Source organism: Achroia grisella, unplaced genomic scaffold (genome assembly GCF_030625045.1).
Source record: "Achroia grisella isolate CSIRO2021 unplaced genomic scaffold, CSIRO_AGI_Agris_v1 utg1295, whole genome shotgun sequence".
NCBI classification, from domain to species: Eukaryota; Metazoa; Arthropoda; class Insecta; order Lepidoptera; family Pyralidae; genus Achroia; species Achroia grisella.
Window position 1 is genome coordinate 397,886 of NW_026712613.1, and position 19,206 is coordinate 417,091.

The 19,206-nt window shown below is 33.2% G+C and overlaps 1 protein-coding gene across 1 annotated transcript; it reads left to right on the top strand.

Moving 5' to 3' along the window:
• The first annotated feature begins 14,120 nt into the window (after window positions 1-14,120).
• LOC131855031 (uncharacterized) lies at window positions 14,121-18,742 on the top strand. The gene is made up of 3 exons (XM_059206243.1): window positions 14,121-14,343; window positions 17,102-17,314; window positions 18,017-18,742. Coding segments are annotated over exons 1-3 (696 nt in total). The 5' UTR covers window positions 14,121-14,341; the 3' UTR covers window positions 18,498-18,742.
• Window positions 18,743-19,206: the final 464 nt, after the last annotated feature.

The following is a 19,206-nucleotide window of genomic DNA, read 5'->3' on the forward strand; positions in this document are numbered from 1 at the left end:
CAGATTCAGTCGAAATATAAGTTGACACACTAAAGTTTTTTTTGTATCGGCTATTTGTATTAGGGTATATTTATGGTCAATATAAAATAAATATAGCATAAAGAACAATTTGAATGGCAAATACGTTGCCTCGATGGATTGAAATATGAAAGTTAGTTCGATACAGAGAAAAAGAAAGGGGTAGTATGCGCTCCAGTCACAAAGTTCACCCGGTGTTGCGTATAACTGTTGTTTATAAATATAATCAAAATCTAAACGTACAGCTACGTCCAAGGAACTTTTCCATACATCCATATATCAAAGACTACCCTCAAATAACATCCCCTAATGCGGGCTAAGCCGGACGTCGGTGCCCGCTAAACTAACAGATTAGTTAATGAGACGACCAACCCAGTGGTCTCGTGTTACATACACACAAACAGACAAACATGTCATTGCCAAGTGATTAACCTGGAGGTTTGGGCAAACGTTTTTGCTTCGGTACCGTTTTAATAGAATCGAAATTGTTTCCACTTGAAAAGGGTATATCTACATACTAATCGTTAATAATTTTATTTGTAAATGATTTTAAGTTATTAAGTCGACCATACCCTTGATTAGTATATTTCTTTTACTATATTAGAATGAGAGAAAAAAAGTATTTTGTGATGAGTAAAATAAATTGCGAAAGCACTTTCTGAAAACATTACTGAAAAATTCTTTCACTGGTCTCTTTCTTTACAGGCCTCTATGGTCTAGTGGTTTAATACACTGCCTTACTTCCGATGGTCGCGGATTTGATTCCTCGCACAAACATTTGTATTCATGAGTATGATTGTTCGTGTGTATTTAGAAAAAAAATCTATGTATTTGTATCAGTTATCTAGTACCCATAACATAAGCTTCTTTAACTTGGGCCTAGACGGCGCTGTGTGAATTGTCCTGAGATTAATACTATTTCTGATGATTGACTATGAAATTATACACGCCTGCGCTAATATATAGTAGCGAGTTCACCTATTGAAGTTAAATCACCAACCACGACCATTTCCAAAGGGTAGACCTTACATGCATATCTACATTGCTAGTTATAGGACCATCAGCACTTATTATTAAACTGTCTCATTTAGTACACATCTTATTAATATTATAAATTCGAAAGTTTGTAAGGAAGTTTGTTACTCTTTCGCGCAGAAATTACTGAACGGATTTTGTTGGAACTTTACAGTGATATAGCTTCTACATCGGTATAACACATAGGCTTTAAATTTCTCGCAGGTGAAACCGCGGGCTCAGGTAGATAACAATAAAATAATTTTATGGTAAATAAAGTTATTCTTCCCTCTCATCGTTTCAACCAAGTTGCACTAGCCTAAGTCTCGAGCTGACTGGAGTAACAGCAAATGTTGACATTGGTAAGTGCAGGTAATTTACTCAACTACCGACATTAGATTACTTAACTAGCTGGAGAGGGGGTTGTTAGTAATAGGACCACCAGTCGTATTACTAACAACCTCATCCCCAGTTGGTAGGTACTTACTGTTGGCTGTTAAGACAGAACAATTCCCATGTTTTCGCTAACGCTGTCAGATATAACTAAAAGTGTGAAGGCATTCTACGGGGCTCTAGTTAATTGAATCCTGTCCCCTACCATTGTATATTGACTGGAGTTGTTTCTCTAAATGTATTTTTTACTTCATATAAAGTCGTAATAATAACCCTGAACAATTCACACTGAGCTACCTAGTCCCAGTCCCAAGTTAGACAGATCTTGTGCTATCTTGGGGTAATAGACAACTGATAGAAATATATTTTTTAAATAATAATATCTAATAATACATCCTTTATCAATTCACACAGCGGAATTCAGTACCAAGCTTAGCAGAGCTTGTTTTATGTGTACTAGACAACTTATATTATATATATCGTATACTTATTATTTAAATACATACATACTATAAAAAGAAAACACATAATACTCATGATTATAAATGCTTTTACTATGCGAGGAATCGAACCTGAGACCATTGGGAGTAAAAGGGTATATATAGTAAATAGATCACTGAGGCTGTGAAATATATATATGTAGTTGTATATATATATAAACACGTTGAATAGGCAGCGCGCATGCGAAACTACGCACGCAATCTGTTGTCTCCTAGAAAATTAAATTAGATAGACGTTTGCTCTACAATTTTATTTAATATATAGATACATAAATATAATTCTGAAACAGGCCATATATTTATATTAATAGATGATTACCATCTATTTGACGGTTCAGACCATATGAATTTTTCTGTATGTTACTGTGATAGGCGCTTAGCATTCTCTTTCTGACTAACCCTGTATACAAAACTACGAGATATTAACAGAGTTTCAACAAGAAATAGTTATAAGGTTAAAATACTAAAAACGTATACTTTTATTGTTCTTAAAATAACCATAAGTACCCACTCACGACTAAATGTCTGAAATACTAACAATGAGTAGGGGTGCGGAGCGTGCACCAGGGCGGAAAGTTAAAACGGGATGTTCCCTCCCCTCCCCTGGCCGCTCCACCCCGCACATCCCGAGCCCGTCGGGGCGCCGCCGGCGAAAATTTCACTGAAATTAATTAAATACGACAAATAGTCTATTCTTTTACCTGTTCTATATCTATTTTTAAATACATCTTTATAATACTTCACGGAGGGTGTTCTGAGGAATTATTAGAATTACTACCAGCTGATGAATTGCACCATCGCACTACCCACCAGAAACTAAAATACCATCCTGATTATCTGGATGCACGGCAGTCGTGGAGGACTGCCGTGCATCCATTTCTTTATCAAGATTATTTTTCCACACAACCACGTTTCGGAATCACCTTCTTGCAATGGTATTCCAAACCGAAAAAAGAGCTTATTAAAAGGCCGGTAACGTAACTAACTCTTCCCCTGGTGTTGCGTGTACGCGTTTCTAGCGATAATTTCCATTATTATCAATTCCGCCATACATATATTGCAATGGTAAGAAACAGACAGCCAGATACTTTCGCATTTATATTACTAGTTGATACAGCGACTTCGTTTGCTGTTTTTAGATAAAAGAAATCCTGTGTCTGTCCTCGCGATACACACTATTTTTACGATAATTTTATTAACATCTATTTAATCGTTTAGTAGTAAAACAATAACAAATAGATAATCAGATAGACAATGCGAATCACTTACAATTTAGTTTATAGTTCATGTAGTAGAGGAATAAAATATAAGTATAGACTATTTTTTTAAATGCTGAAGCAAATTCGGTACCAGTACATTTACTGAGCATTATTTCCTTCTTTTTTGGAGTTTCTTATACATAACTACAAGTAATCACGCCAGTGTTTACTTACAAATAAATACACAAAGCAGAAAACTATTGGAGCGTCAAATGGCATTAGTTAGGTTAACCCGATTACTGGATCTGCGTGATAGTATCATTTGGTGCGTGGAACCCTTGTAAACCTACTCGTAAAATATGATCGGATTGTGGTACCTATAACTCGTTTATAATACGGACTAGCTGTTCCCACGACTTCGTCCGCGTGTGATTTGATTTTATTTTTCTAAATAAAAGTAGCCTAAGTTGCTCCTTATTACATCAGCTACCTGCCAATAAAAGTCTCGTCAAAATCGGTTTAGCCATTTCAGAGATTAGCCGGAACAAACAGACAGACAAAAATTGTAAAAAAAAGTTATTTTGGTGTTTGTACCGTATTTATATTCATATGCATGTTGTAAAAAACGGTTATTCCAATATTACAAACAGACACTCCATTTTTATTTATATGTACATATATATATAGACATACCAGGGTCTTAAACCTATTAGAGGCCCTGGGCACATTAGGATAAGGGGGGTGACTATAGTAATAAAGCACTAAGTAAAAACCTAGATGTGCAAAGTTTTAGCTTTATTTTCATTTGTTTACAATTACATTAGATATGTTTTTTTTTTCGGACTACTCTAATGTCGTTAGCCGCAGCTGGCCTTTACAGCTCCACCGGACGTTAGGGGGCGAGTGCAGATGGCACTCCATACCCGCGGAAGAACTTATGGAGCGGCTGAAGTCCAACTCCTGCCTGATGGATACGACTTTAGTCTGAGGGCACCACTAGGGGTTCGACCCTGGGCTCAGGCCGTCGTAATATCGATCCCCGTTTGAATTGGACGGGGGATCGATCGGAGGGGTGCCCGTGGGCGCTGGTGTGGAGCGCCCGGGCGTAGGTGCCCGGTTGAATGCGCGATATTGTGTGTTTGAGGTCGTCGTCTTCGCCGGCGAGGACGGTGTCGTGTGTGTCTGTAAAAGTGTGGTCGGAGGGATATAATGTATAGATAATATAATGTAATCCACACTAAATATATAATCCACACAAAATAAACCAGGCAAATATATATGACATTTATAAAAAAATTAACAATTTATTTGACTGCATTTGTTGCTGATTATCCGAAAGTAGTGTACATTGGTTATCGTTTGGTAATGGAGTAGGGACTAGACTAAACTAGGGGGCCCCAATCCATCGCGGGGCCTTGAGCACGAGCCCAGTGTGCCCAGTACGGAAGAGCGGCCTGGGATATACCCATCTTCTTATTTATGTAGATATATTGTAATATTGATCTATATTATTAAATAACTTACGGACCTGCATTTTGTATCAGTTGTCTAGTAGGTATCTATAATACAAGCTCTAGATAGACTTATGTTTAGATGGCGCTGTGTGACTTATCGTAAGATTATTATAATTATTATTATATTATAATTATTGTAAAGTTTAATTAAATTCCATTCCGTAGTTCTTGCGTGAAAGAGTAACAAACATCCTTCTATCTATTTATCCAAACATACTCACAAACTTTATCGCGTTTATAATATTAGTAAGATAAAATAGATATTTTTTATATACCTAATATATAAACCAAATAGTTTTTAACATGTATTGTCACCATTATGAATAAGTTTATTTTTAATTCATGTTATTAGCTATGATTACTGTTGCCGATGGCAACCTTTTTGATAGTTTTTTTGTTTTTTATATATATTTGAATTTTAACATTGCAATGTTACGGAAGGACTGTATTAAGGATAGTTAAAAATGAGACACGTTCCTAGGTGAGGTAAAATAAGTGTAATCAGCTCGCTAGCAAAAATATAAAGACAAAGAATATGGCATAAGAAAACAAACGGTATACAAAAACAGAACGTCAACATATAAAATTCAAATATATATAAAAAACATAAAAACTATCAAAAAGGTTGCCATCGGCAACAATTACCGTATAAAATTAAGCGCTGACAATATTGTCTGATTGCACTAAGAATGATCTGATGTGCGTAGCAGTTTCTGTGTTAATTATTGTATGCCTCTTACTTGTTATTGTCTAATTATTTACTTTAAATAACATCTATTCAAAATAGCAAGTTTCTAGTTCCTTTTTTTTGTGATGAGTCTGCGTTCCGAATGAGTGGTAGAATAAAAAATATGACTATGCAAAAGTGGTTGTATAGAGTTTGTTTGAATAAAGATTATATCTATTCATATTTCATAGTTTATAATACACCTTTACGTTTATAATATTAGTAAGATTGGTGTGGCCACATATAATACTTTACAATATATCCTCAAAATTGCTATATGATACCTAAGAAGGTATTACAGGTACAGCTGACGATGCTATTAAGCGGCGATTTAATACCGTTTGTTGGGAGATTTGCCAGATTTTCATGTTTGCTTTTAATATAATTGTTCAGTTTAGCTGTTGCAGGATTATGGGATTACGGGCGATCGTCGGCCGCTCAAATTGAATTGTAATGTTCTACCGTTATTAATAACTTCGAACTCAACTTAGGGTTGCCACAATCAATAAACATATGACGAGTATGTATGATAATCACGGAATTTTCATTTAATGTTAGACATGGTTCTATATCATATGAGTAAACAATATAAATAAACTGTCTTTTTTTATAAAAACAAGAAATTCAATTGAGTTTCTTGCCAGTTCTTCTCAACTTAATCTGTATATTGAACTGAACGGTAGGGAAAAACACTTGACATTCATAAGCGGCTAAAATGTTCTGCATGAATAAATGATTATTGAATTTGAATTTGAAGAAAGAATTGAATTTCATATAATACCTAATAATGTACCTGGACAATTCACACAGCGCCATCTAGTCCCAAGCTAAGCAAAACTTGTGTTATGGGTACTAGACAATTAATATAATATAAATATTTTTTAAGTATATATACCTACCGGTACAATCACGAATATTTTGAATAGTTGTTTGTCTGTTAGCACCATGCGAGGAATCAAACCCACGACAATCTGAAGTAAAGCGGTGTACAACCGTTATTACAAATAGAAATATTCCTACAGAAGTATCAGTGATCAATATTATTCGTTCTACATTTTATTCTAAACTACAATAGTTAGATAGTAGTATGTAATATTATATTATCTGTGATAGTAGTAAAAAATACCCGAAAATACAAGTGTTATCAGGTATTACCTTTAATTAACTTGTCAAATCACTTTTTTTTTCTAAAATAGCCATAAATTTTAGTTCATCTATCAATAAACTTGATGCGAATTTATTGCAGTCAACTACAAAGTCTAATATTTACAATTATATAGTACAATACAATTATATAATTATAGTTATTGATACAAGACTACTTCGTATTTTGTTCCTCATTATTATCAAACTCAACTGATCAATTAGCACGAACACATAATTCTATAAATCGTGTATAAGACTACAAAAAATGCGAATTAAATTCTATTGTTATATTTACAATACAAGCATTTTTATGATATTTTTCTATTATAAAACATTTCAGCATTCAACCCTACCGCACCACAGTCGCTCGCGTCCATCGAAGCGAACCGCTTTTTTCCGCAAATTTTAAGCATCTCCCTTCGTATTCCGCGAATCAGCTATATTTATACAATAACTGCCCGCCTGGGATCGTTCCGGATACAATAGCCTGTTTGTTTAACGACATCTTTCTATTGCGACATGGCGCGTGTTTTTGAATGGGGTCTATTTGACCCGAGCGTTGGTACATTAATATGTTACGTTTTAGGGTTAACTTTGGAGATATCTTTTGATAGTATTTAAACGTGTATCACTGAAACAGTTTTTGTTTACAAAAGTAAACAGATTATATTAATTTATTGCCTCTATAATATCTATGGTTACATGTGATGTGACACTACTGAATCTGTGCCAGACTACCTATGTACATTTTTGTATAAATTTTTACCCTATTTATTCTTTTATACACATTATATTAATGTATAATAAATAATTGTCCTATATATTGCCACTGTTGCAAACTCTGCATATTTTTGTACTAATTTTCAATGTATTTTCTTTACAGTTTTTATATTTGTCATATTTTTCATTATCACTTTTTCCTTGTTACTTGTTGTATCTTTATTATAAGTATTTACCATTTTCTATGCATTGTTTGAATAATATCAAGTATACAGTCCATTCATTATATCACCCACAGTCACTCTTCTCTGTTCCCACTGTTCGTACCAAGGTTATAAGTTTTTATAATTTTTTATTCGTTGTTCGATTCATCTTACGTTTATAGTTGACGCATCTATAGTATACAGAATCTGTGTATCATCACTATCGACTATAAAATTTCATTACTATATCATTTTATAACATCCAAGTAAAAGGTACAACCAAATAAATGTTCCTACCTCAGGTGTCGTGCTTCAAGTCATATTTCCACTTGAGACGACCTGCGAAGTGGCAGGGCTAATAGGAGCCGCAATGATTGCGACGGCGAGTATAAAATCACCTAAAATTAAAGTATAAAACCGCATCGAGACGCTACTTTTCCAAGTCTGCAAATAAGCAAATAAGTACTTAAGTTTTACCATTGTATTACATAACTGGGATATTCACCATGTATAATAGAAACCACATACGCAACAGATCTATGGTTCTCCGTAGTTAGTCTGTGCAAATGTATAATTATTAATGTGTTACTCTGTCTAACTCTATTCTCATATCATATCTCATACAACATTGTATTGTAAATTAAATAAGAAAAGCTTTTATAAATATATGGTTGTTGTGGATTAAAAAAAACAACAGTACAGTATAATTTAAAAGCTCCCAATATTTTGACACTTTTACAAACTGCCTGGACAATACCTACCTACCTATATACCTATATTTAATACCTATATACCTACTAACTATAAAACTGTGATAAAGTTTAAAACAATGTTTAATTCTACTAGACAGATCCATTGAAACAAAAATTTAATTTATTTTAATTTCCCTAAGCGTCATTATATACCTATAAACAACGATAATCATAACCTAATTAACTCTATTGATCTTTTATTTAATCCACGTAACACAAAAAAAACTAAAAGTCGATAGATATATATGACGGACTTAGCACTTGGCATTTTCTACCAGGCAACCATGGGTGATGCAGAAATAATTTGTTGACGGTGCAAATAATAAATAATTTATTATAGTTTAATTTCTTTTAGACAGAATCATTGAAACAAAATTAAATAACTTAATTGTAAACTCTTATGAGATATTTTCTACCAGGCAACCATGGGTGGTGCAGAGATAAGTTGTTGGCGATGCACATACTATTCGTGTTTTACAGGAATTTTAAAAGCTATTTGTCTTTATATCTTAATATAGTGTCAATTACATGTACGTAAGTACATATACTTACTGTGCTTTGTATCATATTGTAATACATACAGCCGACAGTCACAAGACATGGGTAGATAAAATAAAATGCTCATAAAAATGTATGAGACGCCACAGAGCGCTCAGCTAACAAGAGATATTCCTTATTTCAGTTTATTCTACCGAGGGTCAGATGCTAGTTATTCCGCGCCAATGGTAATTGTGACGGATGGACATTTCCACTATATTTACAAAGTAACACTTGCTCTACATAGGAGTGGGGAATTTTTTTTATATATTTTTTTTATCACTGTAATACAACATCCAGGCACTGTACCCAAGATACTGCCAGCGTTGCCTCTTTACAGAGTTATTGACATTCTGCGCAAAGTAGTTAGCATATAAAATCATTATCTACAGAATACAGTAATCATAAAAAAATAAAAAACGGAATATTCTTAGTACATTATTTTTACAAAGTGTCTCGTTTGTTTCGGTTGTTGTAGTGAAAAATATCCGAATCGTATATCTGTAGAATATTGTTATCTATAGTAAAAAACAAATAAAGCACGGTTCTGTCTTGACATTTTCCTTATTGGATAAATGGCCGACCGAGTAACAAGTCAAAACGTTTTTAATTATTATTATTCCAAAAAATACAAATAATAAGCGTCTTGCTTAGGCGTAATTACATAGTATAGATACATACACATATTATAAACGCAAACATTGCGATAATCATTCGATTGTAATCTAATCTAAGTATTTAAAAGTATTTCAGACTAAATTCATTATAATTATCTTAATAGGTACAGTTAGTACAGTATAGAAAGTACAAAGAGGTCAGGCTTTAAATAAGAAACATTGATACATAGATATAAATAACGTATTGATAAAGAAATATAGATTAAACTATAATTTGATAAAAATGTGATCGTCTCTTTATTCTATTGTAATTAGTGATGTTTGCAGATACAGGAAAGTCTATCAATTGGTTCCTTTAAGAAAAGGTTAAGATCACACCTAGCGACCTATCTATTTCATTACTATCGTCATTTATAAATTATATAGGATTTTTTTCAGATTTATTGTTTCTCTGTCTATATGTTTGTGTGTACAGACTAATCTTCAAAACCGTTGGACGGATTTAAATGAAATTTTGCATGGAGGTAGCTTATGGGATAGTTAAAAATTCATCATTTGTTAATTTTGGCCCAGTATTCCCAGGCATAAAAAATAGATAGGCACATATATCGAGGCATACTAAATTTACAATTAATATATTTTGCTGTATATTATACATGGCATTTTTCTTTATTTATGTATATTTTATATATATATTATATTTATATATCTATTATAGTTTTAATTATCACAGTTTTTCGCCATTATTGCCCTACGACGCTTTCTATTTGTACATAAAGGATAGCTGGTAGAGAATGTCATATGGCATTAAGCTCGCTTTTTGTACACGTGTTTTTGTACACTAAAGAATAAAAAAAAATTTAAAAGCTGTCAAAATTTAAACAAAAATGTATTTAAAAACGATAAATTTTGTATTGTAATAATATTTATAATAATACCTTTAGATTCCGTATTATTTAGTTTAAATCCTCTAACCTTTTCTAATTTAATTTTTAGCCTATTTATTCAATATATATTTAGAAAACGAGGTATAAGGGGTTGAAAGAGTTATGTATGGAAGTGTCGTCATTTTTGAAGCAAAAATGATGAAACTTTTTCATTTGGCTTTTATTGGGTTAGTCATTATATAATGTTTTCATTATTTGGTCAATGTCACTAATTTACGTGGACGAAGTCGCGGGTACAGCTAGTAACAAAATATATTACTTAATTATTCGGTATTCGTCCGAATAATATGCAGTGTTGCAGATTGACAGTTAGATACTGGCAGCCTATATTAATTTTTGTATAGAAAAATAAATATATATGTCAAAAAATGTTACAATAAAAATATGTTGAAATCTAGAAATGTGTTTTTGTTATTATTAATTTATCTCGCCGCCGAATAAGCCGAAATCCGAATAGTAACCGAATATTCATTGCGAGCCTAAAAAATATCGATATCTCCGGCCCTAGTGTAAACGCAGCTTTTTCTTACGCAGCATTTTAGCTAATTATTTTTATATTGTTCGAAATATTTGCTTATTATGTACACTTAAATGAATATGAAACTGATGAAGAGAAACAAATCAAAAAGAGCAAAAAGAGACAACATTTTGTGAGTCTGCTGTCACCTACACTGGAGGTGGCAAAGCATAGTTCACATTACCGCTCCAATTCTATAACAAGTTGCCTATGGATTGGAAAAGTTTATAATATGTGGATGAATTTAAACACACTTTAAAGTTTAATTTTATTGTAGAAAGGTTATTTATAAAATTTTGTGAAAGGAGTACATATACCAGCATATTATAGCACTTGACAACCCCAGATCCTCACGATACTTGTTAAAGTTGCGCTAAAAACGACTTGTATCCAGAGTCGTAAAAAATGTATTTGCAAAAAAAAAGAATTTACATGTATGCGCAGGTTTTACGCCTGCGCGATAATCTATGTCATGTAATTGCACTCTGTGCGATGTGCGATGAGCATTTCTTTTCTATGTTTGTAGTTAGTCTGTGGCGTAGAGATTGTTATATTTGTTATAAATTATATATAATTTTATAGAGAGCCGGTATATTATGTTGTAAATATTAATTGGGATATTATATTTATTACTAGTATTTACATAACCTAATTGTACAACTAAGAACCTAAAATTAAAAGCTTATATTATTAAAAGGGGTCCCTTTAGGCAACGTTCCGAAGATACTGGCAGCGTTCCCTCTTTGAATAGCTAGACTAATTCTTTGTCCAAGGTAGCTGCCAGCTCTTCGGTCTTCTGTGATGTCGACTAACCTTTTCGTTATTTCTTTGAAAAGTCTTGTAGCGCTAGGACCCCACGAACTAAGGGTCTCGACACCGAATGCTCTGTTGTTGGTTCCATGTAGATGGGATGGGGCCAGCGTCTCTAATATTAATTGTAGGTAATTATGTGAAGTTCAAATATATTAGAAATACTGATATACTATTTTATTTTCACTCGGCCTGAAGAACCCAATAATTATTATTATCAAATTTACATTTTCCAATTAATACGTGAAACAAAAACTTTGTACTACTTTTTTTACAAAAATTGCGCGGACGAAGCAGTATTAAATTTCGGACATATAAATAAAATTGGAGTGTCTGTTTGTAATATTGAAATAACCGTTTTTTACTACATGCATATGAATATAAATACGGTATATGGTATACGTACCAAAATAACATTTTTTACAATTTTTGTCTGTCTGTCTGTTTGTTCTGGCTAATCTCTGAAATAACTGGACCGATTTTGACAGGACTTTTTTTGGCAGGTAGCTGATGTAATAAGGAGTAACTTAGGCTACTTTTATTTTAGACAATTTCTCTAATCAACTTTTTTAAAATTATCTAATTAACTTTTTTGTTAAATTCCACGCGGACGAAGTCGCAAGTACAGCTAGTTTTGTATAAATGAGTGCTGAATGGTATATATTTATTAATTATTCATAAAAAATACACTAATCAATATTTGAAACATATATGTATAGTATTTTGTTAAATTGTTATTACTGGTTCTAGATCTTTGTATTTTTTATTATGGTCGACTTTTCGACTACTGGGCGACCATTGGTTTGGATTATTGCGTCGTGTTGAGCCACAAACATATAGTGGCACATGATCGTCTTTTTAAAGCAGTGTTTTTAAAAATTGGTTCAGTAATCGACAAAAGATAAACTTACTACCATAGTGAAATAATCACTGTATTTGTCTGTATGGCTCAAAGAAAAAATAATGTAAAAATGTGTCACGTTAAGATCTACTCCTGATAATTATATCCACTGTTCTCTGTCTCTCATACTATATTGTCCATACGCCTCATCTCGCTCTGTTTTCCCTTTGTTCCTCTACGTATACTCTTTAATTTGATAGTCTGTCCTAACTCTATGGTTATAGTCTACGGAGACAGAGAAACATGGTGTATAATAGTTTAAGGTTATAGCATTAAGTATCAGTACTCTGTACCTGATTTCTTTTTCTCTGGTGTAGAATAGAATTTAGAATATTGTCTATGGTTATAAATATGGGGGATATTCATAAACATAGACAAATACTCTTAAGTACCAGAACAATGGTTCTTAGAATCCCTCTATATCAAGACTTGGTAGTGTAATTAAATTATACATTCATTATAATTTATTATTTATTATGATTGCTATATGATGAGTTATCTCTTTACTCAGTGTCTAACGTTAGTGATGCATAATAATAAAGTTATCGACAATTTTAACTTCATTTATCGAGAATAAGCCAACGGATTTTATCGATATCTCATCAGAATTTATTTCAGTACTATCGATACCGATTAATCAATATGGCACGATTTCTCAGTTGTTTCATGAATTTGTAGGTATCACCGAGGTCAATTCACCGCCTTATATTCTCAAGTTAAGCAGGGCTTGTGTTATGGGTTATGGTAACTGATAGAAATGCTAAAATACATTTTTTTTATAAATAATACATATCTTAGAAAAACTTACAAATAATTATACTCATGAATTATACCCACGGAACCCGTGCGAACATCGAACAAGCGAACATTGGAAGTAAAGCAATATGCTATACCGCTAAACCACCAAGACCATGTGAATCAGTTTCATAAATATTCATACCTGGCTTTCAGCTTGATTGTGTCTAACTTTCTCTTCATGATTAACCCTATGTAGGCACTGTCGTAGTTAATTCCTGGTAAACTGATCTGATGGATTTCCACCTATCCCCCGTCATCGTTTGGTAAATGTATATGTCGTACGTATGTACAATGTCACCTCCACTCGGTTCTCCCTGGAAACCATCATGATAAATTCCTGGGGAAATTCTAACGATGGGCTAACTGACCTGACCTTATGCATGCATCTTGTCATCCTCTACCTACTGGTGCTCCACCAGCGTAAACCGTTTGCGCAGGCAGGTGCACCATTCCATTATCAAAAGAGAAAAAAGTGTACATCTCAATAAAAAAAACTGCTACTATCGATAAACAGTTGTACAATTGCATTAATACATCATACAGTACTATCGGTAAAACAATGATTACATACTTCGTAGGGATGTGACAAAATTCAATACAAATAAGTCGATCAATCAAGAATCGACTTTATGCACATACTAGAACTAAGTAACTGATTAAATTCCAGAAGAAAACGAAATCCCACAGGCCAAGTAGCCCTAAACCACCGAAACGTAGGTATAGAGTAAAATACTCGATTATGGAAAAATCGATTATTATTCATTATATAATCGATATATATATAGACTCTATTTTACATCCGAATAATTAGTAATCATTGTTCAGTGTTTGCCCGACCATTGACAATATCATTCAGTACATTGATAAATATAAAGTCATTAAGTAATTCATATTGGTAGTCGATAAAGATTGATTATTATTAATATATTATCCACAAACCATTTATACAGTATTTATAAACACTTGAGGATTGTGTCTTTATAGTCTTCGGTTATTTCATTGCGTGTGGTATTTACAATACAGTAAAAATGTAAGTATTCTTTTCAAAGCCCATATAAGAACTATGTAGAATGTAGTGTTTATCTCTGTTTAGCTCTTTAATCTTCTTTAGCTATTTAATAATCACTATTAAACAGCCAAAGATCATAAATAGAAAATACCTATGTTCCATATAGTTATCAACGTGACTAAGTACTGAATGAGTCAGGAAAAAGACGTCATCACATTTGTTTTGTTAATATAGATAATAATAATAATATAAATAAATAATTTCTTGGGAATACGAGATATTTAACTTTGATCAGCGATTTTGATGCGTGGCATTAGATACGTATAGGTACTATCCCCAACAACGAATCCATAGCATTGATAGTTTCTAAAATATGGAGTCGTGGTAGTAGTAGTAGTTATGTAATATAACTGTATTAATGTAGATATACCTATATGTATACAGATAACAAAGCTATATCTACTTTATTTATATCAATGTCACAAAACCATAACAGAATATCCAAATCGGTGCTTCAACTTACACACAATATAAACATTATAAAGATTCGAGATACTTTTGAATAACTTCTGTGATTTTCGGCGGACTACAATAAAATGATCTGAAATGATATTATTTTAGATATTGTTCATTATACCTACATAAAGCACGGGTTAAAGATGAATAGGAGTATATATATATCTATATCAGAAGTGTAGCGTGTATTGCCCCATATAAAAATTTGTTACGAAGGGTAAAGAAATCGTGAAAGTATTTGTTTTTTTCCCTTACCCATTGGCGAGGCCCTTTGTCCTTCGTGAAAGTGTGTGATGCGAATGATTTTTTTCGCCACTGCATCATTTTTGCTTACGCACGTTCTGGACCCCCGTGGCCCAGTGGCCTAATGATCACCTATATACCTACCTACATATGTACTGGCTCAATATTTGGACCGTCCGCTACTCCAACAAACTTGGGTTCAAACCTCACTACAGAACACTGTTATCTTCCGATTGACCCCCCGTCCAATTTAAACGGGGACCGAAATTGCAACGGCCTGAACCTAGGTCCGAATCCCTAGCCGTGCCCTCAGATTAGCGGGAGCGGGAGTTAGCTTTCAGCCGCCCCATAAGTCCTTCTACGGGTTTGAAGTGCCATCTGCACTCTTATCGTCCGGTGAAGCTGTAAAGTTATTCTTTATTATCCTTATGGTGATCTTATCTACGCATCAGATAATAATAAATTACCTACAAGGTATCAGTTGAGCGGTATTATCAATATCATTAGTGCGCAGTATAAAACAAAGTCGCTTAAATCTTGAAAACTACGCAACGGATTTTGCAGCAATTTTTTTAAAGGATAGGGTGATTCAAGAGGAAGGTTTATATGTAGATATAATACATGTACACCCGTGCGAAGCCGGGGTGGCTAGCTAGTTATTTATATTTCTAGACCGTTGTGACCTTGTAATTTACTAACTCCACTTGTACAAATGTCGTCAGTTCAAAATTGGCCGACACCTAAAAAAACTGTGTAGGCAATTTAGTTGTACCAATTATGTTATCTGTTGTACTTAAATATGTTGTTTTAAGATCGACGCAGTGTACAATCGAACGAGATTACATGTTTGTTTATAAGTAGATAATTAGAAAACATATAGTCTTTTAATAATTATTAATTATATAATATACAACGTTTACAAATATCAGGAACTCAGAATGTACAAAAAAAAATGAAACGTGGTAAGATCCGTGGATAAGATTATTCACGCAGTCATTATTTATAAGTAATTTACTAATTATACTTAGTTGTACTTCTGACCGACCCACGATTTTCTATTAAGTATAATTTTGTATTTACACATTTCAATTTAAAATGTAAAGCTACAACAATTATTTAAAAGAGTAACGCACAAGGTTCTATACCCTGTACGCTGTGATGTGATGTGCAGGAGATATTCAACATTTTAATGTAATTAGATTGTACTCAGATATTCTATGAGAGTTAAATATTGTTTGAATGTAAATTTAATATCATAGCAGTCACTTTCCTACAAATATGTAGTATATAAAAATCTTCGTAAATTACTTCTACTTTAGTAACTTACTTTTCATGTTTAATGTTTCATATTTTACAAAGTAGGGTAGTGTTATCGTTACACTACACTACTTTGTAAAATATTATATATTTTTAGTTCCAATAAAAGAATTATTATTATAATGCATTGAGTACCTATAGCTCATCATTTATAAATTGATAGCTTTCCGAATGAGCGGTTGATTAAAATGGGAGAAAATGCCTTATGTTGTGAAGTCCGCGTAAGTCATTCAGGTAATAATGGTAAAGTTTTAAGAAATAAATTAAAAAGTTTATTTGAATAAAGGATTTTTCTATTCTATTCTGCTCTGTTCTGTTCTATTCTATGCTATTCTATTCCATGCCATACCTATGCTATTCTATACCTACTATACTATTCTATTCTATTTTTTCACTTATCTACAGGAAATACACAAATTTACACATTAAGTAAGAAGTGGTCTGAGAACTGGTCAGTTCCAATATTTATTATTTTAAGAGCACCGTGAGCCAGCTAATTATTACTCATATTTACAGACCTCGTAGACGGTGAAAGTGACTTAATAATCAGCTCTGTTCGACTCCATTGTGTGTGATTGTATTTCGAATTTCCTCTCGGGTTTCATTAAATTGACCCGAAAGTCGCCTGCAGTCTATTTTAATCCAAGGCGGCAGATTAACCTTCTACTATCTATCGTCGTGAACATTATATATTAAATTTCAGGGCTGCACCAGTAACAAAATTTAAATTTTCGGATAGAACCGAAAAATCTCAATTCTCTGGGATCGAATTTTACAATTTATATAAGGATGCCGAATTTTTACAAAGCAGCGAAAACATTCATCGCATTCTGCAACAAGGTTACGAATTGAGAAATTTACTAAGGAAAAAGGAGCCAGGCGAATTGGTTGACCTTGGCATGTGGCTGGCTCGCAAGTAAGTTTGTTTTATATAGTTACTTAACGCTCTTGTTAATGGGGGGACAGGATGCGATGGCTTATGCCGATGATCGCGCATTAGTCATTATCATAGTATTGTATACAATACTGTTATTGTTTCAATCTTCCATTGTATAAACACAGATAAAAGTGTATATTTGTCAGAGTCTGTATTTATAAAAATAATACAATGACACATCTATCAGTATGAGCTCATGAATAGTATAAGAACTGCTTTCTTTGTGACTAAAATGTAAACGTACCTACGGTATATATATATATATGTAAGGGAGTCCGTCCCCTTTTACCTAGATTGTCATGCTTAGGGCCGAAGCCACTAATATACATAACTCCTTTCTTATTTTAAGACTAGATTAATATGTCTAACATTAATATTTTATTGCTGTGCCTAGATTATAAAAAGATTCAGAAAATTTTTGCCACACACATTTTGCCAAATTTCAAGATCATAGGTGAAACCGATAAATCACCGATTCATAAAAAAACTTACTTTGACATTTAATAGGATACGGTCCGGCCGTATATTTTGGTAGTGCAAATATTTTTGGACAGTATTATTTTTGCTTATTTATCCTATCATACACTACAGAGTGGATCTCAAACATTTTTTGGAAAGGAAAATTATTTATTATGACCTTTTCATTTTTATTGCTTATTAATATTTTATTTACTGATACAGTTCTCCTCTGCTCGTAAAAAAAACGGGCAAAGGAGTTGAATTGGGTGATTTCGAATTCACCCAAAATCGTCTGAAAGGGCTGGTGGCTGCGTTCGTTTATGAGAACCGTCAGAAATTCCCTAACATCAAAGCGGAGGAGGCCACTCAGCTGGGTTTAACTTGGGACAACGAAGACGCTGAAAAATGTAAGTTTTACTTGTCTACCGTCGCAGGAGCGGAGCATTTCGAGGATCAGTTCTCGTATTGGCCTCTATTGTGCGCATTAAGGAAATTGGAGATTAAGAAAGTAAACAACGATACTGTTATTAAAATAGCGAAGAAAAAAAACACGAACGGAAACCGTATGTCCGACATTTTGGGCCAGAATTACGAAGAGGTACAGCGTCTATGGAAATTTTTTCCAGACGCTCCCGACTTCAAAACGTCAATCAATCAGATGGCAATGCCAACCGAATTGATTGCTGTTTTTGTCAAAGTGTGAGCAGTTCTATCCTATTATAATATGGATGTGATTTGCAAAATAGCTTACATGCATTTTGCGTAAATACAGCAAATAATGTGACCTACTCATATAATCTATATGTACTTGTATTATTAAAGGTCATATTAATATATTTTGCTGTATATTGTCTCCTATTGTTATTTATTTTGAGACAATTTTTATTATTCTCTTATATATAATCCTTGTCATTACAAATACTTGTATTAAATTCTTGTGTAATATTAGTTGTTGTTTATTTCTAAATTAACCTGATTAATGCCCTAACTGATGTAATGATGAACCAAATGGTTTAAAAAATAATTTATATGATCAATAAATATATCAAATTGGGTGGGAAGGGGATTGTTAGTGATGTGGATTTAACCCTATTGCTAGCAATTTACCATGTCAAGTTGCCCTCCATTCGATTTCTCCTGGAAACCATCATGTTAAATTCCTGGTGAATTTGCCACGATGGTCAGTTAGCACCTTACGTGACACTTATCTTATCAAGAGGTCCAGTGGAGGACCACTGGAGCCCGCAAGCTTACACCGTTATGATCGATAATAAAAACCACAAACTCTGTTTAGCTTGCGGTTAGTTGACGCTGTGGTGGATTGTCCAAGGTTGTTATTTTCAGTATAATAATATTAATAATTAACGGTTGTCAGCACTAGGTGAAACGTCATATTGTTTGTCATTCCAATT